At 41.7% G+C, this 25,821-nt stretch overlaps 1 protein-coding gene across 3 annotated transcripts; it reads left to right on the forward strand.

The window, feature by feature from the left end:
• The first annotated feature begins 821 nt into the window (after nt 1-821).
• SLC35F2 (solute carrier family 35 member F2) lies at nt 822-24,839 on the forward strand. 3 transcript variants are annotated; one of them, XM_090133893.1, is made up of 9 exons: nt 874-981; nt 1,853-1,906; nt 6,130-6,305; nt 6,848-6,975; nt 12,038-12,197; nt 13,447-13,603; nt 14,379-14,431; nt 15,062-15,216; nt 17,842-24,839. In XM_090133893.1, exons 3-9 carry the CDS (start codon nt 6,161-6,163, stop codon nt 18,058-18,060), a joined length of 1,017 nt encoding a protein of 338 aa, XP_089990019.1. In that variant the 5' UTR covers nt 874-981; nt 1,853-1,906; nt 6,130-6,160; the 3' UTR covers nt 18,061-24,839. The 3 variants fall into 3 exon arrangements, with proteins under 3 accessions (XP_031462053.1, XP_089990020.1, XP_089990019.1); XM_031606193.2 differs by lacking the exon at nt 1,853-1,906 and having other exon boundaries at nt 822-981; XM_090133894.1 differs by lacking the exon at nt 1,853-1,906 and having other exon boundaries at nt 839-981; nt 6,276-6,305.
• The last annotated feature ends 982 nt before the right edge of the window (nt 24,840-25,821 follow it).

A 25,821-nucleotide genomic window follows, 5' to 3' on the forward strand; every position in this document is an offset into this window, starting at 1 on the left:
GAGGTGAACACAGAATCGTGGTAAAAGCAGGAGCCTGAAGCAGGACTGCCTGAATGCAAAGCCACGTTTAGATATCTCAAATATTTCTGCATTCATGGCTGTGCTTATCCACAGGCCATAAAACCTTCCTCAGATAGCGAAGTTTATCACACTGTGAATTGAACTTAGTCCCAAAGTCTAACAAATGTACCTGCGAGACACAGCCCACCCGTGCTGAGCCATTCCAAGAGCCTGGCTGGAGGCAAAAGGCACCAGAGACTCATTTCCCACCTCTGGAGAATCAGCAGATCGCCCATGTGTGAAAAACCTCATGAGAGGCAAAGAGCAGAGCACCGCAGTTGTGGAGAGCAGTTGTGACAACATACACAATGTCTGCTTCTTCTTCTGCTTCGGCCCTGCAATCTTATTTGTATTCTAAATTATGGAAAATCGTGACCAGCGTTACCTGACTCATAACTATCACAGCACCGCAGCTAATCCTGACAGACTGATTTCTTGTGAGAGCCACAGCAGGACTTCTTTTTCACACGTTTTTATTAGGAACCTCGGGTTTGAGTCCATCACCTGTGATGCAGGCAGGGTGCCATCAGAACTGCTGGGACTGAGGAAGGACGGGACTCGGCCCGCCCCACGGCAGCCCGGGCCGGGCCTCCCGCCGCGGCGGGGCCGAGGCTCGCTACGGCAGCGAGGCACCGCGAGCTCCCGGGCCGCGCCATGCCCCTCCCGGGGGCGGCCCCTCGGCGGGCACAAAGCTCCGCTGGGCGCGAGGCGGCGGCTCCTCCCTTCCTCCGCCCTCGGCCGGTGCTTGCTCCGTTCCCGCGCGGCGGGCGCAGGGTTGAGGCAGCGCCGCACGATGGAGGCGGCCGGGGCCGCCGAGGATGCCGCTCGGGCCGCCGCTCAGGCCGAGGCGCCGCCGCCCGGAACCGCCGCTGCCGCTCCGCGCCGGCTGCTGGCGCTGCTGGGCGACAAGCTGTGCACCTGGTGAGTGCGCGGCCCGCTGCTTCCACGTGGAGCCGGACTCGCATCCGGGGGAACGGGCTCGGTAGCGCGGCCGGGCTGCGATGGGCTGGGAGCTCTGGGCGGGGAGGAACGGGAACGGAGCGGTCCCGGCAGTCGCGTGTGCGGAGCTACGGCAGGCGCCCAGCGAGCCAGGGGTGTGCCGGGTTGGCGGGACTGTGTAGGGTGTCATCTCACGGATCCGCTGATGCGCCGCGATTTATCTATTTATTTTTTAATCTTAGTAATTCTGGCTTAGTATTATTAATTTTTCTGTTTTCGTCTCTGTCGACTTCGTGGCAAAGAAAGAAAGGGAAACAGGAGGGAAGAAGGTAACGGAATCAAGTAGCTGAGAGTAAGTGTGGAGTCTAGGACAGAGTTCCCCTTCCTCTCGTCTCTGGCATCAGCTCGGGGCTGAGTCCCACTGATGTATATCACTTAGCACGGCAGCACTGGTAAAGCACGGAAAAACTGGAGGAAAGCAAGCGGTGCAGGCATGGCACGTGTCCCTGCACTAGTCAGCACTGCCTTAGTGAGTGCAGATGGTCTTCTCCCGCCCCCAGCCCTCGGGAGCTGCCAGTCACTTAAGAATTCAGTTTGCTTCTGAGGGAGAAAATAAATAAGTGTAAATTTGAAAGGCTTTTTTGTGGGCTCCAGACGTAGTCAGGTAAGCACTGCACCTGGCATTCCCAGCTAACAAGGAAGTGCTGGCTTCTGCCCGCATCGTGCTTAGAATCCAGAGTGTGATGGGCGGGATGTCTGGGGATCTGTGCTGGTCGAGTACAGACCTATTCCGAAGGGTGAAATCTGTCTCTCTTTTTCTGGTTACAAGTTTTCTGTTCCTCCTGCATTTCAGGAGTGCTCCAAAATACAAGATGGAACTAGCAGGAACTGCTCAGTGATCTCACAGGTACTGGTGTTGCCAGATGTTGCCAGAAGGCTATATTGTTTGAGTCTGGATGCTGCTTCAAAGAAAATAGAGCTCTGACCATCTTCTCCAAAGGCTTCTCTGTGCTACTGAATTGAGTTTTAATTTTTTTTTCCAGGTGGTTGGAGGCTCAGCCACTTGAGATTTAGAGGCCAGACTCATACAAAGGTTTAACATATAGTAGACTAAATGGACTTTGTTGTTGTTTTCCCCCTCCAGTTCCTTGCCTTTTACAAATTAATTGACCTCAGCTTCAAAGCAGAACATTGAAACACTGAAAAGGTTGACGCTGGAAAAACTTTTTTCTCCTCAGCTCATCATAATGAAATAGGCTTCATCTTGCACTTGTGTTTCCTGTACCAATTCACATAACAATGCGAGGTTGTTCAAACAGAGTGGTCTCCCTTCTTTCTGTTTCTCTCGTTCAGGAAGCGTTCAGTAGCTGAAGCTGAAATGTGAGTAAATGCTCTGTATGAGCTGTGTTGCCAGGCTTTACCTGTTGGTGTTTAACTGGTGACATGAATAAAATTTGTAATTTCTGAAGAGTGGTATTTTTTTTGTGGGGAAAAAAAAACACATTAAAATTACAGATTTTATTAAAATAATAACCAATAAAACTGTTAGCAGTGGGCCTATTAGAGTTTCTTGAACTTTCTCATCTATGAACTGAATATGTTTTAATGCTTTGATATGTTTTTCTTCTGTTTCACCTGGAATCACAGAGCCACCGGCCTGGTGTTCTCATGATGCTGAAAGCTGTATGCCAACTGGGCTGGAGCAGCAGTGGCCATGGAACACACTGTGCCAAGTTTTCACTTGTTCCAAAAATGTCTCTCAGCCCTTACAGGAGTAGTCAGATAGGATGTATGATGGCCTGACAGTGTATCAGTTTGGTTTGGTGATCTTAGACTGTTATTTCCAACCTGAATCAGCCTTGATTCTAAAGGGAGAGGTGAAGTGATAACTGAATAGCCACTTGCCAAGCAGTTTAAAAAAAGCCAAAACAACAAAAGAACCCAGCAAAACAAAAACTACTACCCAGCAAGAGAACACAAAACCAATAATTCTGGCAACAACAAAAATACCCCACACCACCAACAAAAAACAAACTATAACTAAAAGGCTGTCTCAGACCACTTTGTGTCATCAGAGACCAGAGTGATTTAGTCCTTACCAATGCATTAAAAAAGAAAGACCAATTTCTAGCATGGAAGAGTTAATTATTAATAATATTTCAAAAAAACAAAAAACAAAAACAAAAAAAAAACCCAAACAAAAAAAAAACTTGATAAATTATTAATAAGAATCACATTAATCAATAGCTATATCATGAAGTGAATGGAAACAGATGTCTTGCATGCATTTTTCTGATAAGAAGTTGTCTTGCAAAATGTAACCAATAGGATTTAAATTTTATTCTGAAATTTGGCAGAGGACAACGTACTTTGTGTAAGGATGTTTTATTAATTTGCTGTGTAAATTTGGTGGGCACTGAACTCATACAACACAAGGAAAGCACTTGAGCACACGTTCCATGTGGGTAGCCTTACCGTGTTGAACTGCTGCCTTGAGCACTGGGAATGTGCTCTTGGTTTCTTGGTTTGAAGAAACTCGCTTTGGCATGAAAATCTGAGAGTAGGAGAAAAATAAAGAGTGAGGCAGCAAGAGTGACCCTGCCTTGCATTCGCCTTCGGTGCTGTAGAAGGGAGTGCGGTAGGAGTGCCTTGACATACATTAACCACGTGGCAATCATTGCTGATGTGGCAGCCACCAAGTGAGCAGCTCTGCAGGTTCTGGGCCTGCTGCTCTTCCCACTGTAACAATGGGAGAACATGATTCCCTGAGTGCTTTGAGCTGGAGAAACTTAGTTGTTAGGATAGCTGAGGGTCAGCCTTACTGAGAACCAGGCTGGTTTCGGTAACTGGTGGTTGAAGCTGATCAATCATTAGTAGATTTGAGTGGCAGCAGATTTTCTTCTTGCCGGAGCGTGACTATTATCCAGTGTGCCAAAATGCTGCGTATGGAGAACTCTGCTCTAGAGAAGTGCAGATGTCTGGGAGATGCGGGGGCTGCCTCTTGCAGAGCCTGTGAGAGTGTTGACCATCTTGACTCACTGAGGCCCGTGTTGAACAGGCCCAGGCCTGCAGGGTGGTCCTGCCTGTGCTGCTGGAACCATCTTTCCCATTTGCTCTTGTTCACCATGTTATTCCTCCTCCATATTGTAGTGAGGCTTCTCTTCTCATTGCCTACAGGGTAGCAACAGGAGAGCTGGGAGCAGTGTTCAGCCTCCTGGAGGGAGGAGGAAAATCTCATCTTTGAAAATTTAGCTGGCCTGTGTTATGTTCTTACTGGTGCCGGATGGCCTGAGTTCTTCAGGTGAACATGAAAAGACATTTCTGCATCAGTCAGAAGGAATGGCCAGGATGTGTGCCAAATCTTTGCTCATATGTTCACCAAGTGATACAGTCAGATCTTTGCCAGAATAAAAAGTAATCCAGTATTACAGAAGCAGGGTAGCTTCACAGATTTTTTTTTTTGCTTTTTATTTCTTTTTGTCAGCAGTCACTCCTTATGTAGGTGTGCTTTACAGCAGTGTGTACAGTTAATTCTGTGCTACAGAATAGTCATGAAAAAATTCTAGCTGAAACATGGGAAACATGGTCTCTCCTTACTTCAGCACTGAAAGTGCTATAGATGAGACTGCTTTTTCTCGCACCAGAATGAGGCATTCACACTTGACAGAGTCTTACAAAGCTGTCACAAGATAAACTTACAGTGTGAATGTGCACCATTACTGGGGTGCTCAAGGCAAGTTTAGGAAAATGTGGTACTTCTCTGTCTTGGAAGTAAAGTACCACTGGACTTCACAGAGATTTGCTGTCTCATCTAAGTGGGTTTGAAAAAAAATGTGTTCAGCAGCATTTTTAAAGTCAGGTGAACTTTGAGATCAGGCTGAACTGAAAATGAATTTCATGCAGCTGAATTTCAATCAGTGCAAAGAAGTCGTGTTACGTCCAAAGGGAGGCATGGTTTGAGTTGGCTTTGACTCCCCAGAACACACCCTTCTTGCGGATGACATTGGCAGCTGGATTGCACATTGTAGCTGGATCACACTGTAGCTGGATTGCACATCATAGCTGGATTAGCTGGTAATTACTACATTCAAGTGATGTGGGTTGGAAAAAAAACCAAGTGGTATTACTTTCTGGTACTGTGTCTGGAATGACTTGTCCTATGTTGTCAGTGGAGGGCTATGGGCACAGGGTAGATGTAGAATCCTAATGAGATGCTCTTTCCTTGCTCAATTACTCCGTAGCAGCAAATTTGCTGTGTTGTGCAGCCAGATAAATTGTCATTGGTAGTCTTCAGGGCAAACTAATTAGAGGTGGACAGAACCACACAGGCAGTGCATCACTGAGGTGATCTCACTGTACATTTTACTTGTGAGTGTGCAGGCAGTAAGGTCGTAGGACTCTGCATAGCTTCAGTGGCAGGAAAAGGATATACAGCAAGCTTTGCGTGGCTCTCCGTGTAGGGACACCTAGGTTAGTCACTTCATACTATGTAAGGAATTGCTAATGAAAGAGCATGAGCTTTTCTTTTCCCCTGGCTGTGAATTGCACTTTAGAAGCTAGCATGATTGTTGGCACAAATGTGCTTAACTCCATCATCAGCTGCACCAGAATGTAACAAATTGTAGCAGAAAAAATCCACAGTAAGTATGGATGTTTCTGTATTTCCATAGCACTACTCATCTTAGGGACGCAACTCACTTGCGAAGGCTCAAGTCTCTTCTGAGATAACTGTTGTGCCACTCTTCACACTGCAGATTCCTGATGACCAAAGTTGAGACGAGGCAGTGGAGGACAGGAGGTATAACTCAGGATGTGCATCTCAAAATGTGATGAGAATAGATCATTGGGCTGAACCTGCCCAGCTGAGTTGTGTGGAGATGCTTGCAGGTGTATTGCAGTCTTTATTAACTGATTTGGACCAGCCTTACCAATTTTTGTTGGTAGTTGTGTGGTTGAGACCTTCAGTATAGACACAGTGCTGCTTGCTGGTGAAATGGAAGAACATCAATAGGCAGTTTAAAAAAAAAAAAAAAGAAATATCAATCTATAAAATGGCTTTTTCCCTGTAACATAATTAATGAATTGAAATGTTTAATTCTAAGCTTACTTTGTTGTCTTTCATATTTACAGGCATATTTTGAAAACAATTCTTCTGGGCCAGATGCTGTCCTTGTTTATCTGTGGGACTGCTGTTACAAGCCAGTACCTGGCAGAACAGTACCAAGTGAATACTCCAATGTTTCAAAGTTTTATCAACTATTCTTTGCTTCTTCTAGTTTATACAACAATGCTGGCGTTTAGGACTGGTATGTAAAATATGGGATGAAAGATTCTGCTTCCTTTTTTTTTATTATTTTTTTCCCCTACAGTTTGAAACTACAGAACTTACTCAATACTTGGCCTAGTTTTTGTAAAGATCCTGCTGAAATTACTGCCTTGCAATAACACATGGGAGTGAATTGCATTGTTAAATGTGCATGTAACTTGCTTTCACTTCATATTTGTTTTTATTGTTCTTTTTTATTTCAAGTCCTGTGTCATATTAGGGGAAAATCGGCATTGTAAAAAAAATTCTTAGCAAGAGCCTGTTTAATATTGTTGCTATACTGCATTAATTTACTCTTTAAATATTTCTAATTTGTATATATATGTATATATATCTTTGAAACAGTGTCTTCACCATTTGTATGGTCTTCTCCCAGGCTATATTTTACTTTTGTTATACTTTGCTTAAGCAGAGGCAACCCAAATTCAGCATCACTGTATTACTTATACTTCTTAAAAGAAAGATACCTGTGCAATATTTGATTTGAAAGAAACACATTGACTGCTGCTCTTTTCTAAACAGGCGGTGACAGTCTTCTTCAAATTCTGAAGCAGAGGTGGTGGAAGTATATTCTTTTGGGACTGGCTGATGTTGAGGCCAATTACATGATTGTAAAAGCCTACCAATACACGACTCTCACGAGCGTACAGGTAAGGACTGCTATCTCTATTTTGAACTGCTGCTTTGATTGCGGTTTGGACTCATTTCTGAAACGAGATTCATAGGACAGACATGGAAGCTATTTAAACCTGAAAAAGCCTTTCAGTATCTATTTTCTCTGCAGTACAGAGAAGGGCATCTTGCATCATGAGTAACATTTCCAGGAAGCAGAGAAAATTGGCTGATACTACCCATTGCCAACTCTTGAGTTGAACTCTAATTATTTTGATAGAAAGCACTTCTAAGAGTTTGCTGACAGCCACTCAGGGTTTTTTTTTTTCATGACACTGTGTAAAGATTTTGGATCAGATAACACTGGCTCAGCTTGAGCTCTGTATGATGGGAATGAAGTAGATCAGCCTGGAAGCAGTGGGAAGCTTTGCAAGATGTAACCCCACATGTGAGGACATATTGGAAGTCAGCATGCAGTGAAGGGCCAGCACTACGGCTTTTGGCTGTGGCAATTCAGAACACTCTCTGTGAGATGGGAGGGAGGTCAGTATGCCAAAATATCAGTCAACAGTCATGTCCTCAGCAGTGCCAGTGCTCGGTACTTCATTGCTGCACTGGGACACATCTGTTCTAAAATAGCAGCAGGACTGTGGTGGCAGTTTTTGCCACGCTCCACAGACATGAACTATGTCTGCCAGGACAAGGGAGGGAACAGTACAGAAGCAAGAATGGAAGGAGGCAGCCTGTGCCTGCTTTTAACAATGGTGGACCTGTGGCTTAGGTCCTGGCCCCATTTACCTAAATAAAGGCATAGTGTATCATACAAAATTAGCTGTTAGTTGAAAAGGAATGTGTAGGTATCACTGTTCTTGAGTCAAAGTAACAAAAGTTAATATTTAAAAGAAATACCTATAAAGCAATAAACACCTGTGGTGTAGGCTCCCTTTAGAGAGCTGTGGTAGTTTTTTCTTGTACTGCTGAAGGAACAGTAATGTGCCTTAGGAGTTATTCTTGTCGCACTGCCACTTCATAATTATGTATTATGGCTCATTAAGTCTTTAATTTACTTACAAATAATGCCTCAGAAATTACAGACTTAAGAATGGCATGTTTCAGGCTCAAGATCAAGCTAAGCTGATCATTGAGATGCTGTTTGATCATACACTTTACAGCTGAAAAAGCCAGGACTTTGATCCTTCTCAGAAGTGGTAAAGCTGTTCCCACGATATCTTTCATAGACAGTAAGAAAGAATAGGTACAGTGGGTCATAGAGTTCAATTGCCAGATTGAAACATTTACTAGATGTGCATGTGAGAACCTCCAGAGTGGTACTTCAAGTGCCAGTTCAATGATTGTAAGTTTGCTGTAACTACCAGCTGCAGTCAGGTTTCTTGCACATTTTCTGAAGTCACCGGGTTGAAATGGGATTCAAGACAAAAAAGCCTGCAGTTTGCTCTCATGCAAGGCATTTGCTGTCAGCAGCCAGCACTTCTGCAGTTACATCAGAATCTGTGGTTCAGAGCCTCTGGCTTCAGTAGTGGCTGTAAGTGGAAGCTCAGGGTGTGTAACAGCAAAGTAGTATTCAAGACCTTCCTGGATACAGTTTAATTACTATAAAAATGCTGGCTGGCTGGAGCTTCCCCTTAGCTTTATCTTTTTGTTTAAATGTAGGTTTCCTCTCAGCAAGGGACTTCCATGTGTTTTCACACAAACACAGGAAAAAAACCAAACCCACTTGGTTTTCCTTTAGTTATGAAATGCTAGCATTGCAGGGAGGGGTTGGGGAAATTTTTAGAGATAATATCAGGATGGCAACCTTCCTTTCTCTGTAAATACAGAAAAAGACTTCAGTGCACAGCTAGAACTCCTGCTGGGCTGTGGCTGAGACTTCCTCAGTGCTGGTGTGCTCCAGGCTGGAGGGAGGATGTGGATGTATTGCTGTCTGACCATGTATTTCATAGCAAAATTAGAAGTGGTGCAGCTGTGTTGCCAAAATTATTAGGCACAACTACCATTTTCTCTGTTGATAATTCAGGTGGAGAAATTTGATAGGTAGAATATCAGTTTGTGGAAGAGTATGAACCTCTACAGGAGAAGATCCAGTTTGGGTGCTTGGCGTTCAGCAAGAACCTACCTGTTGGGAACCATGGGGGAGAGTGTGCAGGATGAGCTGTTTAGCTTTAGTGCCTTCAGAGCTGCCTGGAGCCAGCAGTTATAACAAACCAATGACCTCCTGCAGTACGTGATCATTGATTAACCATGTTTTAAAACACCTTTTAATGATTTACTCACTCTACCCTTAAAACCTTCCTATGTCCAGTGTGGCCGAAGCCTGGCTTGGGTCAAAACACTCATAAATCAAATCAACGTGTTATTTGTTTGTTTTTTTTTCCCCCTGTGTAAAAACACAGGCTGGAATTGAGTAAGGTGAGTTTGCTGAGGCTCTACTGACAGTAGTAGTCAGTACCACAGTACTGCCATAAATGTCATAAAGTCTGAATAAATAAACTTCATTCTTTTAAACAGTTCCATTGACACAATTCATTGTGATGGTGCTTCTGCTTTGCACCTCTGTAATCTTGATCCTGTGCAGAAGAGAGCATTTTCTACCAAAAAGCTTTGTAATGTGGTAGATGAAAAAAAGGCGAGATCCAGTACATGGAAATCAGATGTTTTTTTCTGAGTGTAATTGCCCCCTGAAACAGATTGCCAGTGTGTGTTCTTCATCATTTGGTGACTGTATGTGGTGACTGCAAGTCCACTAACCAAGATACTGTAGCTCTACAACATGTTATTGGTCTGGATGCAGCAATTTTCTATCAGATTTTACCAAAAGAGGTCATGGCTGATTATTTACTTCTTCCTTAAATCAATTTTTTTTTTTTTTTCCCAGAGGTTTTGATTCCATTCTCTGTTTGAGTTGAAAAACTGCTTGGAAGTTAGAAAGCTGCATGGTAATATCTCAATAAACAGGGAAGCAAAAGCTTACTTATTAACAGAGGAGCTGTCTACTCTTGGGGAGATGTGTGTGTAAACATTTTTTTAATTAGTATTTTTGTAGTATTTTGTCACAGAGAAATTTCTGTTTCAGAGAAATCTTTGTTTAAGACTCTGTGCTTTCAAATACATTTCTGTGTTCAGAATTGATTCAGAACAGAAGTGGAAAATCTTGATTTATGAGAGCTGAACCATACTTGTTGGTGAAACAAATGAATGACTCTTCTTGATACTTGTCAAAAAAGTCAAATTAGGAGGAAGTACCAGAAAATCGTAGGGCTTTTTGTTGTTGCTGATGAGTTTGTTTGTTTCTTTGTTTTGTGTTTCCAGCCCAGACAAAAGGGGAGATAGAGAAAAGTGCAGAAGCTCACAGAATATTACTTTTTCAACAGAGCGAAGTTACCCGAAAATATGTGATATGATATATTACAGCTTGTGTGGCTCTAAGGTCTGATAATACAGCCTGGGCAAGTGCCTGTTCATTTATGCAGACCTCTCAAGCTGGACAAGCTGGAAACAGTCCAAAGAACAAAGACAAATAGGTGGAAGGATTAGAGAGCACCATCAGGGTTTAATCTGTAACAACCTCTTTAATGCTGTGCTATAGCTATGAAAGCTCAAGCTAGCAAGGCTTTATTGAGTCTGTTTTGTTAAAATCCTTATGGACAGTGGCTGAACTAATGAGCACAAGAGTATGGTGGTAGGTAGAAGCTGGGAAAAGCTGACCATCGAAGGACTGCTGGCTCTTGCCTTTGTTTGTAATGCCTCTGCCATGGCCTTAGTGATGTGGACCCCATCCTTTGCATTGATTTTAGGAGGCCAGGTTTTAAGGGTTTATGACTGATTTGTGAGCAGACTTTGGAAGGCTAACTACATGTTCTGCTGTAAACAGGTCTCTAATGTACAGCACCCAACTGAGGCAGGTCAGAAAATCCACTTCATTTTTCTACAGTCAAATTAGAAAACAATGTCTATTTTGTTAATTAAATATTGAACCAATTATGATTAGCTGAATGTTCTTGATATTATTTGGTTATTCTGGAACATTATGTCCATTTAAAGCTGCTACTTATTTTTTTGCATTAAATATACAGCTAACTCTTGTTTATTTTTTTCCACTGCGACAAGGGAGAAATAAGGATAGCATGAGTGAGGCAAAGGTGCATAAGATTTTAGGAACACACAGGGAGGTAGTAATGAAGAAAGGAAACAGAAGCCAGTGTCACTGCTTGCCATGGAGTGCAGACATCCTTGAACTTAAAATCTGCTCAGGGCAATGTCTGCAAACACATCCAAAATGCTTCTGTACTCCTGCTTTTGTGTGCATTTGCTGTTGTGACCTGGACAAATCACAGAATTACCTGCTTCTGACTGAGAGTCAGCTTTAGCAGAGTAATGAACTGAAAAAGCGTACATAATTTTAGGAAGCTGGAAGGTTGGGAAGGTGACTTAAGAAAGCTGCTTTTCTCATCTCTTGTTCTCCTCTCACCAATTTTGCACATGCCTTTCAGCACATTACCAATGCTTTTTGGTAGGATCCACTTGAAGACAAAAAAAAAAAAAAAAAAAAAAGAAGAAGAAAAAAAAGAAAAAAAGAAAAAAACTGCAGATTTTTTGCCTTAATTGCCTTGGTGTAACATTGGATCATCTCTATCCGTCAGCACTTTTGGATTTTAACACTGTGTAAATGTACCCCCAAACTTTAATCATTGATTTGAAGAGGAGTGAAAGATGAGCTAGACAAAACCTGGAGGGGAAAAAAGGGAGTGAACAACCTCCTTGTACTGGTGTCACAGGAAGCGATGTGGCTTCAGTGTAATGTCCTAGCACTAATTTGTGAAGCTGCAGGGATTGATTAGATCCATCACTGCAAGAGTTTCCAGATTAGTGAGTTTCTTCCTGGAGGCAATGCCCCAGCAGCCCCTCCTCACTTTTGAAATGCATTTTATGGTAAAATGTGGGTGTGATGCCTCCTGCACTGAAATGAATCCACAAGGGTTGTTTTGTGTGTGGTGGAAAATAAAATCCAGAGCATTTGCTTTCAGGATAGAGAAATCCAGATTTGCAATGGCCTTCTAATCAAAATCATTTCTTTGCACACAGCTACTGGATTGTTTTGGGATTCCTGTGCTGATGGCTCTGTCCTGGTTCATTCTCCGTGCAAGGTACCGGCTGATCCATTTCATTGCGGTTGCTGTCTGCTTGCTGGGTGTCGGAACAATGGTGGGTGCTGACATTTTGGCAGGGAGGCAGGACAGTGAAGGTAAGGAATTGTGTATCGTGCAGGGAAAAATGGGGTTGTGGCTTCCACAGTGGTCTAACTTGCAAAGGCGGAAGAGAAGCAAATGCAGGGGGAATGGGTGTAGCTTTCTTTAAAAAAAGAAGAAAAGAAAACACACTGCAATTTGAATTTCTTCTCCAGGAAGGTAGTGGCTGAGGAGATACTAGTTCATGTGGAACTGTGAGATTTTCGTTGCTTATAAACTGGGGTTAAAAGGGAAACACTGGTGCTAAATTTCATTGCTGTTTATCAGACCTGATGAAAGGCCTTATTCTTGAAGGCTTGTTCATTTCATGTGTGAGATGGTCTGAGAAAAGATGCCTCCTTTCCCTACAGACTTTATCTTATTTGCACTCTGTCAGCCTATGAGCAGACTTTTCTAATGTGCAGTTTTCTATGCACAAACAGCAGGGCAGGAAAGTATCATTACCATCATCAGGCAGTGTAAAGCTAAGCCTTTTTGGCATTATTCTGGGACCTCTGCTTTAGGTAAAGTAGAAAGATAAATTCAGGTAAAGCTTTAATTCTGTGTGACACAAATATCTTGGCCCTAAGGGAGACAAATGCTCTTTCCCTGCAGGGCACCTGAGCATTACTCAGTGACTTGCATGTTGTTACTGTTGGTTACCTTCATATTGCAGATATATCTTTGCAGTGATCGCCGGCTGGCTTACGGAAGGAAGTTTGAAATCAATTCAAGGTTTTAAACAACAGCAGTTGTCTTGCAGAATGGCTGATGCGTGATGGCATTTATTGATAACAGTTGTATTACAGGGAGTCCCACTCACATAGTACACACACATCACAGCATGACACATGCTACCACCCATCTAGAGTATCTACTTTAGATCTGCTGTAAACCTAAAACTCAATCCAGGTGCCACTCAAATGAGCAGATGCATTTTTGCCTCACTGCAAAATCAAGGGTGATATTCAGAAAAGTGTAGACCATCTCTAACCTGGACTTTTCTCCAGTTTTTCTGCCTAATGTTGGCAGAAGCAGGACTGGACCACACTGCACAGCAGTGGCTTGGTAAGTGTCGTGCTCAGCTCCTTCCAGACTATACCAGAGGCAACCAGGCAGCAACCTGCTTGCACATAGACATTTCCTTTCCCCCTGCTTGCTAAGAAAATAGATACTAGAGATGCATTTGCTTGTCTTTTTAGGAAAGTTGTTTTTAAAAAAGTGTTTGCAGCATTGCCCTTATTGTGGATTAATATTTCTGTACAGGAAGTGACGTGGTGATTGGAGATGTCTTAGTTCTTCTGGGTGCTTCTTTGTATGCCATATCTAATGTGAGTGAGGAATACATTGTGAAAAATCTGAGCAGAGTCGAGTTTCTAGGAATGGTGGGCTTGTTTGGGACTATTATCAGCGGTCTACAGCTGTAAGGATCTAATATTTATTTTAAAATTAATTAAGACTATTCTACAGATGATTGCTTGTCTTCAATGAAATTATGTTGTTGTTAAATTAATTCTTTGTTGCCTGTCCATTTGGCCTATATGGGACTCCTATTTGAATTTCATTCATTTTATATCCTTTTTGTTTGTTCTGCTGTTATTACAGCAATTCTAAAGCTCAACTCCTGCAACTGAATACATATGATACTTGGCTTTATTTTCAATTTTGTTGACCTTCATGAGGGCATGCAGTACACTGAGGACTGCTTGCAGGAACGTATTTCTTAATGGCTTTTCTCTGTGGAAAAGTTTAGGAGGTAATCGTTAGAGGTCTTCTGTATTAAACTTTGGTTTAAAATGAAGCCATGCATACTCTTACAAATAACCCTAATGGACCACATGTACTTAAGCCTAGCTAATGAATTTTATGTTCTTCATTTCTCATCATTATAGTTAACGATTTCCTCAAATGGTATATGAAATAAAAGTAAATCTCTGAAGGATGAAAAAGTCTGGGAAGAAGGCATAAGAATTAAATAAAAGTGCTCTTGACTTTCAGGCACTTTAGTTTTTGAGTCTTTTTTCAGGCTTGTTAGATGTTGGAGTTAGTGCCATTCAAAAGCATTTAAAACATAAATTAAGGGATTGCAAATCAAAATGTTTCTTATATATTCTTCTCATTAGCTTCTCTACTTGAACACAAGAAGGTGTGTTTGTTTATTTGTTTTTTTACTTGTTATATCTTTTCTCTAATTCTAGAGCCATTCTGGAACATAAGGATATAATGAAAATTCAATGGAACTGGAAAATTGGTATGTGTATAGCAAAATGATGTGCATTTCAGAACACTGAAAAAATGATAATCATTTAGATTTGACACGCTGATGTTTTCATTTTCTTTCTCTGGATTTTAAGCAACATTCTTATTATATTGTCACAAATCTATTTTCTGTAAACTTTGAAGTACTCAGCAACGACACAAGATGTGCAGGGTTGAACATGAAAATTTGAGTTCAGATTTTGCGTTTTCCTTATGAAAGTCCAACTCAGTCACAAACATGTTTGGCCTTGGAACATTGCAAGAACATTTTTCTGTTGTCCTTCCTACGTGAAATACTGGGAGAACTGGTTTTGTGACTCATTTTGATACAGAACTGTACGTTATTAGGAAATGTGATTCTAAATGTCTTCAGACAGCTGCTGTGTTAACTAGGGAAGAACAAGCACAATCTTGCATAGATACAGTCATTTTTGCAATACTGGGTGGTCTTGGAAAAGAAGTACTTTTGTTGCTTTTTTTCTTAAATTTGCATTTTCTTATATTTTAGCAGTCCTTATCCTGAAAGATAAACATGTAGAGTTTTGAAACATCTAAAGAGTATCAGTGATCTTTAAGATTATTATTCTCTGCCTTGGGAGTAAATTGTCATTTTGTTTTTCAGCATTACTGTTCATTGTATTTGCCCTGTGTATGTTTGGGCTGTACAGCTTCATGCCAGTAGTGATTAAAGTTACGAGTGCAACCTCGGTCAACTTGGGCATTCTTACTGCAGACCTCTACAGTCTTTTCTTTGGACTCTTCTTGTTTTACTATAAAGTAAGTAATTTCTCTCACTATAGTTAATGTTTTTATTCCAAAAATATGGATAAACATTTTACGAGCCCTTGAACAATTGTTTGCAGTTGTAAATTTCCATAGCTTGTCAGTCATCATTGACAGATGTCAGTCACGACTCACAGTTAATTACCTAGCATTGCACCATTAGGCAGTTAAATGATTTTTTGGAAACAATTTCACGCTTCATGGGGTATGTATTCATTGAGAGATAATAATAATTTCCCAAGGTAAATGGTAGAGTTTTTGCTGTACTCCCTGTGCAGAGCTCTGTGGTTGATTTGGTTCATCTCTGCAAGCATCCAAAGAAAGGGTTTGAATCTGACTGTTCTGAAAGAGTAGCAGTTTGGCTTGATCTCCATAAATTAATATTTTCTTTTAAAAATGTAATGTGTTCATTACAAACATAACAAGGAGAAGACTCGAGTTCTTAGTACTGCAGAGGAGTGACTAAAGGAACTGGAAAAAAGCAAAAAAAGCAGATAAATATATTATTCTGATCACTGCCCAAAAGGTAATTACTTTTACTGCTCTCTGAAATACTTTTTGTAGTGCTTGTTCAAGCTTAATGACAGTGCTGAAAACGTTTCATCCCACCCAACACTTTCCATCCAGAATCATTGTGGGAACATAGCAAATTACAGCGATTGGAGTAATCAAATCAGTCACCCAGTGACTAGAGGGACTTAATGAGAAGCTTGTGAACTTTGCTTAAGATACTTAATTTGTACGTGGTTACTTTCTTTTCAGCATTATAGAGAACCAGTTTTGGAATTGTAGGACCCAATGACAGCAAGATGTTAATTATCAAGAGTTTCTTAGCTCAGCTTTCCTCTATGTTTTGGGTTCCAAAATTTGCTCCAAACTGCTCAAAACTACAGAGCATCCATCATAAATGAGTGTAAAAAATGAACTGTACTTACATTTTAAGAATTAAAAATATCCTTTCAGAGTCACTTCCAAATATATATTTTGGAAAATATGAACTTGCACCAGAAACAATGAAGCAGCCAAAAAAGGGAGCAATAATAATGCCACAACCCTCAAGAAATGTTAACTAAGGTCTTCAAATGTTTTTGTTGAATAAACTCCTTTACAAAGAGCATACTGAAAATGCAGACACTAGATGGAGTTACAGTCCTCCGGTAATACCTCAAGTATTCTTTCAGCTTGGTATTGAATACAGGGATATGACCTGTATGGACTAAAATCAGAATCTTCTCAAGGATGGGTTAATTCTCAACAGTGTCTGGAATCATCAGCATCAAGTGCAGCCACTTCTTTGTGCGCACTGTGAGAGGGGTCTGGCAGTGACTGTGAATTTCTCAGCACAAGCATATGGTGATATTCAGTTACACCCTTAGATTTTACCCTGGGAAAGCTCTGCAGGTGCTGTGACACAGACTGAAGGAGACAGAACAAATATCACAAGGTCAGGGTGCTTTAGCTTGCTTTTCCTTTTGTGTGGTGATTTCCAGGGATTCCCTAGCCAAGTGATTACCAGCTAGGATTTGGAGTGACTTAATTTTGGTTCCCTCAATCTCTTTTGGATCAGTCTACCGCTATTTCAGCTCCATTCACTTCATCCAGCTTTGCTGCTTGACTAATACAACATATTTTTCAAGGAAATCTTAGGAAGCTGATGAGATTTGGGTACATTTTGGAATTTGACAGGCTGTGTTGAAAGTATAAAGTATTGCAACCTACTGTAGGGAACCTGCTTTAGCAGAGAGTCAGGCTAGATGTTCTCCAGAGGTTCCTTCCAACCGCTACAATTCTGTAGTTCTCTGAAGATGTGCTATGTCCATCATCCCACTTCTTAATCTGTGTTTTGGCAAAGCTAATGCAGGAGATCTTAACAAACTTGATGAAAAAGTGTTCTTGGCTGCATATAACTTCAGCACTTTGTATTATTGAATCTGATATTATGAAGTAAGCATTTATTTTCCTTTCTAGATGGATGAATCTTGGCAATTGTTAGACTTTGAATAGGCATGTGAGTGATAGTGAATCAAATGCCTGATGTGCCTCAGCAGTTTGTGACCTTACCTCACACACTGACTCCTCACTTGTGTAAGGCACACAGACACCCACCTTGTAAAAGTTGCCACGGTCATCCTCTCTTCAAGGACTTACTGGATGTAGGGAGCAAACCAGTTTTGGTTCCACTTACTTGGCCCTGCAGATGGTTGAATTGTGCAGAGAGCAGATGCTTTGGTGAATTGCAGTAGGAGGGAGAGGTTCATTTCTTGCCAGGAGCTAAAATATTTGTGATGAAATAAAATTCTCTGGGGAGCAGCATTCTACCCTTTGCATGTATAAAAGCTTCCCTTAGGTATCACCACAGTTAAGGCCATTTGTTCTTTCTGCTGAGATTCATAGATATTCCCTGCCCAACCGTGTTGAGGTGGAGGTGCAGAGGAAAACAGCAGCTTATCGGTAAATGGAGTTGGTGAATTTTGATTACCAGACTTGAGTATAGAGCATAGTGATCAAGCTTATTAAAATATGCCTAAGAGAAAGGGTGGCTTTTGCCTTCTCAAAAGAAGGTAGCATTTGCATCTTTTTGCATGACAAAAGACTTAACACATCTTTTTCCTCTGCCAGTTTTCAGGTCTTTATATCCTGTCCTTTGTCATCATCATGGTGGGCTTCATCCTGTATTGCTCAACTCCAACTCAGACTGCAGAGCCCACCACCGTGCCACAGCCACGCAGTGCTGGCTTGGACAACGCTGCTCTGAAGCTTGATGAAAATGACAGCGAAACACCAGCTGTAACCGTACAGTTTACGAGAGGAGAATCCGTGGTGGTCAGCACTGATTGAAAAATGGAGCATTTCAAAACAGAGCTTTTATTTTATTGCCAAAATTTCCTTCAAATATTAATCTGGAGAACTATTCTACTGCCAGAGCGTATGTTGTACTGGGCTGTTTTTAATGCACTGAATAAACTTTAAAGGCCAGATCCTCAATCAGTGGAACTATATCAATTTTATCCTGCAGAGAATCTGGCCCTTCGAAGAAGACAGAATAATATTTATGTGGTGTCTCTACAAGGTGAGAGACAGTTATTTTTAAATGCTTAATTAGCTTAGCAGCAAATGCAGCTTGGGGAGAAAAACTAAGCCAAAGAAAGTTCTCAGGTCACTAAATGGAGTAGATATACTTTATATTGCTCTAGGGCAAGGGGAAATGGTTTTAAGTTAAGGGAGGGGAGATTTAGGTTGGATGTCAGGGGGAAATTCTTTACAGAGAGGGTGGTAAGGAACTGGAACAGGCTGCCCAGAGAGGTTGTGGATGCCCTATCCCTGGAGGTGTTCAAGACCAGATTGGATGGGGCCCTGGGCAGCCTGGTCTGGTATTAACTGGTCTAGTATTACATGGAGAGGTTGGTGGTCTTGCATGTGGCAGGGGGGCTGGAGATTCATGATCCTTGAGGACCCTTCCAACCTTGGCCGTTCTGTGATTCTGTGATTAGGGACCTAAATCTGCAAGGTGCCACCTGAGGGCTGCGTGGTTCCCACATCTCAGTGCCAGGAACCCTTGGTGTCTTGCAGGAGCCACTCATGGGATCTAGTGCAGCAAGACATGTTATGTGCACACACCTTCCACATGCTGATGGACCTTATTTGTCCACTGGAGGCATTTGTATCTTACATTCTAGCTAATGTTTGTCTGTTCATATTGCATTCTTTGTTGCAGCAGGGGCTGTTGCAGAGAACAAGTATTTTATTTTCTGTTTTATTTGTAAGGGCAGCTTGTGTATGCGTGTTTGTAATTTTTTCTCTCAGTAGCTTGCTGTTTGGTATGCTCCCACTAGGTGGAGGAGACAAAATCAGTACTCTGTTCCATAAGAACTGATTTTATTTCTTCTGGATGAGGCAGCAAAAGAAGTTTGAATTGAAGTTCACTTCTCAGCGAAGTTCTCTCTGAAATGGGACACATTTCTGCAGAAAAATTTGAATACAAGTGGCATTTCATAAAATAGTTTAAAGCTTTAGCCAATCCTCATTGCAACCGTAATGATACAGTCTTCAAAAGGTTATGTGCTTTCAGGAGATTCATTGGTAGTTTTCCTCCCTCTCTTTGTATTTTCAGTAAAATCATTAAAATACTTGAAGCTGCAATTTCAACATCAGTAAAATAATGTAAGGATCTTTTTTTTGTATAAATCTTCACAGTTCAGGTGTGCAAAGTAACTGAATAAAGTTTTCAGCAGCTGAAAAGCTGGCTCTCAATTTATTTATTTTTTAAGCTCAAATTTCTTTTATTCCTTAAAATTACATTATTTCATTTTCTTTATCTAATGATTTCTTTAATGACAGAATTTTATGATAATGAGTAAACATGTCAATTCCTGAAGATACTGATAATCAAATGACACAGACTGTGTGCTTTTGGTGTAGTTCATTTGAGTTTAATCAAAAATCTCACTCAATTTTATTCAGCAACAGCAAAACATTCAGCTCATACTAAAGCAACAGACATCACCTTTTCACTGAGCATTTGGTGCATGGAAGGGTAGAGATGTACTGATGTTTTTATGAAAAGCATTTAGGCTCAGTTATCTTTTGCTTTACAGTTTGAGTTAGATTCTGGTGATAGATTAAGGCACCTCGGTTGGTGTATCTATAAATATCTGTACATCAGAAGCTGGACAGAAAGCTGAAGATCAGGTGGGGAAAAGTCTGGTGGCAGTGGATACCTGGGAGAGGCCATCTGGGTGAAGTTGTAGTTCTCTGTACCTAACTTTGGATGCCTACATTCTGGAGCTAAATGCCACCCACTGCTACCTGTGTCATAAGTTATCTATGTGCAGTTATAAAACAAATGGCAAGTAAATCTTATGGAATCATTAATGTTGAAAAGACCTCTAAGATCACCTGTCCAACCATCAACCCATCCCCACCATGCCCACTAACCACATCCCTCAGTGCCACATCTCCATGTTTCCTGAACACCTCCAGGGTCTGTGACTCCACCACCTCCCTGGGCAGCCACTGTCTCACCACTTTGTGAGAAGAAACGTTTCCTTATTTTCAATCAGAACCTCCCCTAGCGCAACGTAAGCTATTGCCTCTTGTCCTATTGAATCTATAGGTGAATGCTGCAAAACTGCAGAGCTTTTGGCCCAGGGTGGGATTTAGCTCCTAGATGTAGCTGGCTGTATAGTTTGTGTAAAAGATTTCCTGGGGTCCTGTCAAAAGGCACTGTATGGAGTCTGTGGCATCTGCAGGGTCTAGCAGATAGGAGCCAGTGTTGAGAGGTCTCTGGCCTGGAGCAGGACATGGAGGCCAGGTGACACATCCTAGGTTCTCCAGGACAGCACTGTAGCCTTTCCTCAGGCTGCTGATGCTTCACTGATGACTGTCCTGTGCCATGTATGATCACTAAATATTTAATGTTGACACAGCTGAAATTGGGTGCGGTGAATCCCAGGTGAAACAAGCCTGCGGCCCAATTTGCTGCATTTTCTTTCTGTGGTCGCTGGGTGGCATTTCAGTATCTCCGTGGAGTTCGCTGAAGCAGCTTTGTGTCTCTGGTGGTGAGATGGGCTGTGTGTGCCGCATGTGCCTTCAGTCGTGCTGGCAGCAGTAAGCTGAAAGTGTGCTAACCTTGGGAAAAGTAAGTTAGCTCTTAAGTTGGCAGCGACCCTTCTAATATTTCCCTCTGCAAGAAGACCAGGGGGAAGATTTTCCCTGTGTGTCAAAATACAGGCATCAAAGAGGATGCAGTGCCACCAACTCGTGCCAGCAGCCCCACCACAGAGCCAGCCAGTGTCCCTTAGTGGCCGAGTGGCAGAGCTGAGTCAGAGGGGTGTGATGGCTTCCACAGGGTAAAGTTTACCTTACTGATGAAGAAGCTGCTGAGTTCTGTTGTCTTGAAAACAGTGTGTATCCTTTGCTTCCTCTGTTCAGCTGGTGGCTGCCACGCTCCCAAATTGCATTTTGGGCAAATATATGGAAGTAATAACACACCTAGAAATGTGACGTATTCCACTCTGACAAGCGTGATCTTTGCTATGTGGCAGTGATGGTACAGGAGAACCATCTAATTAAAACAGCTTGGTGTGTGCAGTACAAATGGAGCATCATCCAAACTTCAGTAATGAAATGTGTCAGTTTCTGCAGCAATGCTACTCAGTATTCAGAGTGGAGCAAGCCCATGGTCTGGTGAACAGGTGTTTTTGCAGCTGTGATCAGAAAGGTGTTACCTGATCTGAGAACATCTTTTAGAGAGATTTCCATGCAAGAGGTGGAAATCATGGTAGGGAGAAAAAGGCACAACTTTCTCCTTTCCTCATTGCTCACTCACTCTGTGCTGGGGCAGTGTCTGGCCACAAGTGGTTGTCTGTGGCATCCTACCCTTCTTTACTGCCTCCTGTCTGGATGAGGAGCTGTGAGATATGCTTTAGTAGCTTGTGGTAGCAATAGTAATGGGAGCACGGTTGGACTAGATGATATTGCAGATCGTTTCCAACCTTATGATTCTATGATTTTACAGTAAAAAAAAAAGAGTTTTATCAAGAAAAAAGACATGATTGCACTTGCTGCATTGCCTGTGTGTGTCCATGTGACAGAACAGATATTTGAAGCCTAGATTTGCAATGTTCAAAGCAAAAAGCACTGAACCCTGGAGCCTGCTCTCCATGGGATAGGTGCTAGACTGTTCACTGTCTGTCCTGTGGGTGGGAAGGAAGCAGGTACAGGCTCTTTGAGAAAGGCTTACTGTTTAAGAGCATAAGTGACAACTATATTGCTCCTGAGGAAGTAAATATTCAATTAATGAATCACAGATGACAGATCATCTGGAACCTCTGAGAGAAGGTGCATGGAAATTTCTTTCATGTGTATCTTGCTAATAGTGGAGTAAGCTGGAGAAATAATCCAGTTGTCACTTGTGTTAAATCAAAATATTTCAATAAAAATGTGTGACATCCAGCCTTCCTCCACAGTTTGGTTACAAGGACATCAAAAATTATTTGGCATCAGAATGTCATGATGTATTGGAAAAGGAGGAATTAGTGCAGCAGTAATTGAATGGTGACATTATCTGCACTAGAATTTGAGTGAGGCGATGAGCTTTTGGACATCAGCTATTTTAAGGTTTTTGACCTTTCGTACATCACACACATTCAGTTCTATATGATGTGATGTCTGGGACAAGCATATCAGTTCTTGTCAGCAGCATTCACTCTCATGTTATGTATTGTGTGCTTTTTCATTGAGTTATAAATAACTGTCTTGTAAATATCCATTTCAGTCAATTTAAGAAGTTTGACAGAGAGAAGCAACACAAGTTACGAGATCAGTCATGAGCAATTTTGGACTAGCAGACAGAAGATTCCTAAATAGGCAAAGCGAAGTCTCCTGGGTCTGTCTTGGTCTTTCACCAAAATATTTAAGTTCTTGACAACTTTAGTGTTAGATCTGATGAGAATCTGATGAGCTGTGATTTTTAACTTTGGACTACACCTAAACTGCCATTTATCAGACAGACAGCGTTGGAGGTGTCAGAGCCTCACCATCCTGAGCTCTCTCTTTACAGTCCTTGGAGGGATCGATGCAGCTCTCCTATAGAGATGCAAATATTTCCTTATCAGAAGTTTTTATTTAGGGTGTCTTGTTTTGGGTGGAACCAATCCAGGTCTGGAGATCCCAACCAAGATCAGTCTCCCATTCTCACAGGTGTTAGCGTCTGTAGTAATGGATTATCCAAGATAGCAAATTAACCATTTATGGGGAGGTTGAGAGAAAGATGAGCTTAGCAGCTATGGGAAGCCCATAGCAAGTTCAGCAAGATTTGTGTGCACCCTTCACTCCTCTCTAGATACAATTTAATTTTTCTCTTGTATAAGAGTGTTCAAAAGTGCAAGTTATAGATTTTTATGGGAAAGAGCCAAAGAAAAATTCTTTGGTTAAGCTGTAGCATCTCTTCAAAGTCTTGATATTATATTCCCAAATACTCAATTCACCTTTTCTGGAAGTGGAAGAGTTGAATTTTTTGTGAGCTGCCTTTTGGTCATAAAAAGAGTGAAGAGCTCTCAGGGAGTATGCAGCCTCTGGGAGCAGGTTCCCACGCCCTTCACCACTGATGTATTTTTGTTAAGTCACCAGCTGGGAACAGTTGTGATTTTTTCATCTAAGATGTAGGACGTGGGGTCAGTATTGGCAAACTCAAGCTCATGACATCACTGTATTCAAAATAAACTTTACTTTTCTGCCTCATCTCCAGCTGATCTCTTTGGCTGTTGATACCAGCGACAGAACTTGCACAACAAGGCTGAGCGATCACTGCAGCTACAGCTGATGAACAAGGGGAAACTGAGATGGAAAATCTGCACCTGGCTGATTGGTGGGTCAGAGCACAGAGCTCAAAGCCAGGAGTAAGGCTGCTTACAGCCTGGCCCACATCCCATCTGTGGTAGATGGGCCAGGTGAAATGCATTCTTCATATTCCCCCGTGCTGTGCCACCTCATGCCTTACCTTCTCCACACACCTGAAACGCAGCTTATCTTGGATGCAAGAACATCTCTATGCCAGCAGAAAGCAATGAGATCATAGAATGGATTGGGTTGGAAAGGGCATTTAAGATCATCTGGTTCCAAATCCCCTGCTACACCCCCCTCTAGGCCAGATTGCTCACAGCCCCATCCAGCCTGGCCTTGAATGCTTCCAGGGAGGGGGCATCCACAACCTCTCAGGGGCAAACTGTTCCTGTGTCTCACCTTCCTCACAGTAAAGAATTTCTTCCTAATATCTAGTCTAAATCTACTCTCTACCAGTTTAAAGCCATTTCCTCTGTCCTGTTGCTAAATGCCTGTATAAAGAGTCCCTCCCATGTAATCATCATAGATCATAGAGTCATAGAATATCCCAAGTTGGAAGGGATCTACAAGGATCTTCAAGTCCAGCTTCTGGCTCCACAGAGAATAAAAAGAATGAGATATCTGAATAAAGCAAGACCACTGCGTAAATGTTCCAGAAGGCAAAAGCAGAGAAACTAAAGGGATATTGAAGAAGCCTCCATAACCAGCCCATCTCTGGAGTGAGCAAATCCCAAAACACAGCACAAGCCCCCTTCTCTACAATAAATTTGAATATTGGTTTGCATCAGGTATCACTGGTTGGTTGGGATTTTTATTTTTTTTTTGCCAAGTTTTTAAAGCAATAAATGTATTTAACTTCTATGTCTCCAAAGACATGTAAGATCTGGGAATAGTTAGTTGAAATGTTGTAATAAAGGTGTACTTTGCTCCCAAAAATCTCATTGTCAGAGCATTGGGAGTACTTTGAGGGAGCGGGCAATGAATACTGAAGCTGTATTACAGATGACTTCCCAAGAAGGCATTACAGGGGATGGCAAAGAAAAGTAATGGAGACGTATTATTGTACAAAATGAAACTGTTATGTTTATTTAAGAATGTCAAAGTGTCTTTACAGAAATACCAAGGCTTATTTTGTATTAAAGGCTGGGAACAGAGCAATATCTCCAGAATTACAGGTCACTGAAAGTTTATGTAAACAGCAACTCTGGGAGAATTCTTGGTGCTATGACAGTCAAGAGGCGATGTTGCTGCTTTTCATCTATCTGCACATATCCTGGTTATTTTGGTCAGCAGCAGAGCACTCTGAAAGGGAGAAGTGCATCTTCCAGTAGAGTGCAATGTAACTCAACTGCACATAACCAAAGGGTGGTTGGAAACAGGTTAAATGTGGTCTGCACATGAGCATGGATGCTCCTCAGTCCTCCAGAAAAGATTCGTGTTGCTTTAGCTCATTATTCCTGTTTTTTAAGGAACGAGATATCCACACACAGATGTTTGTAACAAAGTACAGAATGTTTTAGATTTGATCCTCAAACTATTGAGCCACTACAACACTCCATCCTCAAAAAACTAACCAAAATCGTGACAAAAATTAGAAATGGCTAAAAAAGCTTGCTTGGAGTAGAAAGCCAACCAACCTTAAACAAGCCACCGCTTCATTTTGTGATGATAATATGCACATGTGCATAATATTTGTGCCCTGAAAAAATCAGTGAGTGCTTAAAAGCTGGGCCAGTGCAGGATAATACCAGCATTCTTGCTTTGGTGTATTATTCACAGCAGAGCTCCTTCAAATCAGTCATGAGGAGACTGCTATGCTCCTTCAAGCTAAAAAATCTTTGTAATTTGTCTCCCTCTGCCATTCGTGCCAGTGCCTCCTGGGCTTCCCTGAAGAAATTACTTTCATTTAATAAAGTTTATACATTGCATGTGTTGAAAAAAAGAGATATCCTGCTGGGTAATCCTATCTCTTGTAACATCTATAAATTAATTTATTTTTTGAGAGCAAGAATGATTTATAGCTCACAACAAAACTAAAGAAGCATGACTAAATTAAGGGGAGCGTTCAGGCAGCTGGAATGCAATTACAGCTTAAATGCACATGCCGTGTTAATGCGATATTAAGGTTATGAATTTTGTCAAACAGGATTCAGTGTGCACAAAGATATGGTGCCTTCCTCCCTACGATACTTGTCTAGTTGTGCAAACATAAGAAATGTCTGCATTATCAAGAATCACTCAGGGGCTACATATGGC

This window comes from Phasianus colchicus, chromosome 1, assembly GCF_987193195.1.
Source record: "Phasianus colchicus chromosome 1, bPhaCol1.hap1.1, whole genome shotgun sequence".
Classification (NCBI taxonomy): domain Eukaryota; kingdom Metazoa; phylum Chordata; class Aves; order Galliformes; family Phasianidae; genus Phasianus; species Phasianus colchicus.

Excerpts from the sequence above, each read along its gene's own strand:
- SLC35F2 (XM_031606193.2), top strand. The coding sequence starts at position 854 with ATGGAGGCGGCCGGGGCCGCCGAGGATGCCGCTCGGGCCGCCGCTCAG. Across the intron at positions 12,198-13,446 it reads AGGGAGGCAGGACAGTGAAG|GAAGTGACGTGGTGATTGGA; the intron begins GTAAGGAATTGT and ends ATTTCTGTACAG. Across the intron at positions 13,604-14,378 it reads ATTATCAGCGGTCTACAGCT|AGCCATTCTGGAACATAAGG; the intron begins GTAAGGATCTAA and ends CTCTAATTCTAG.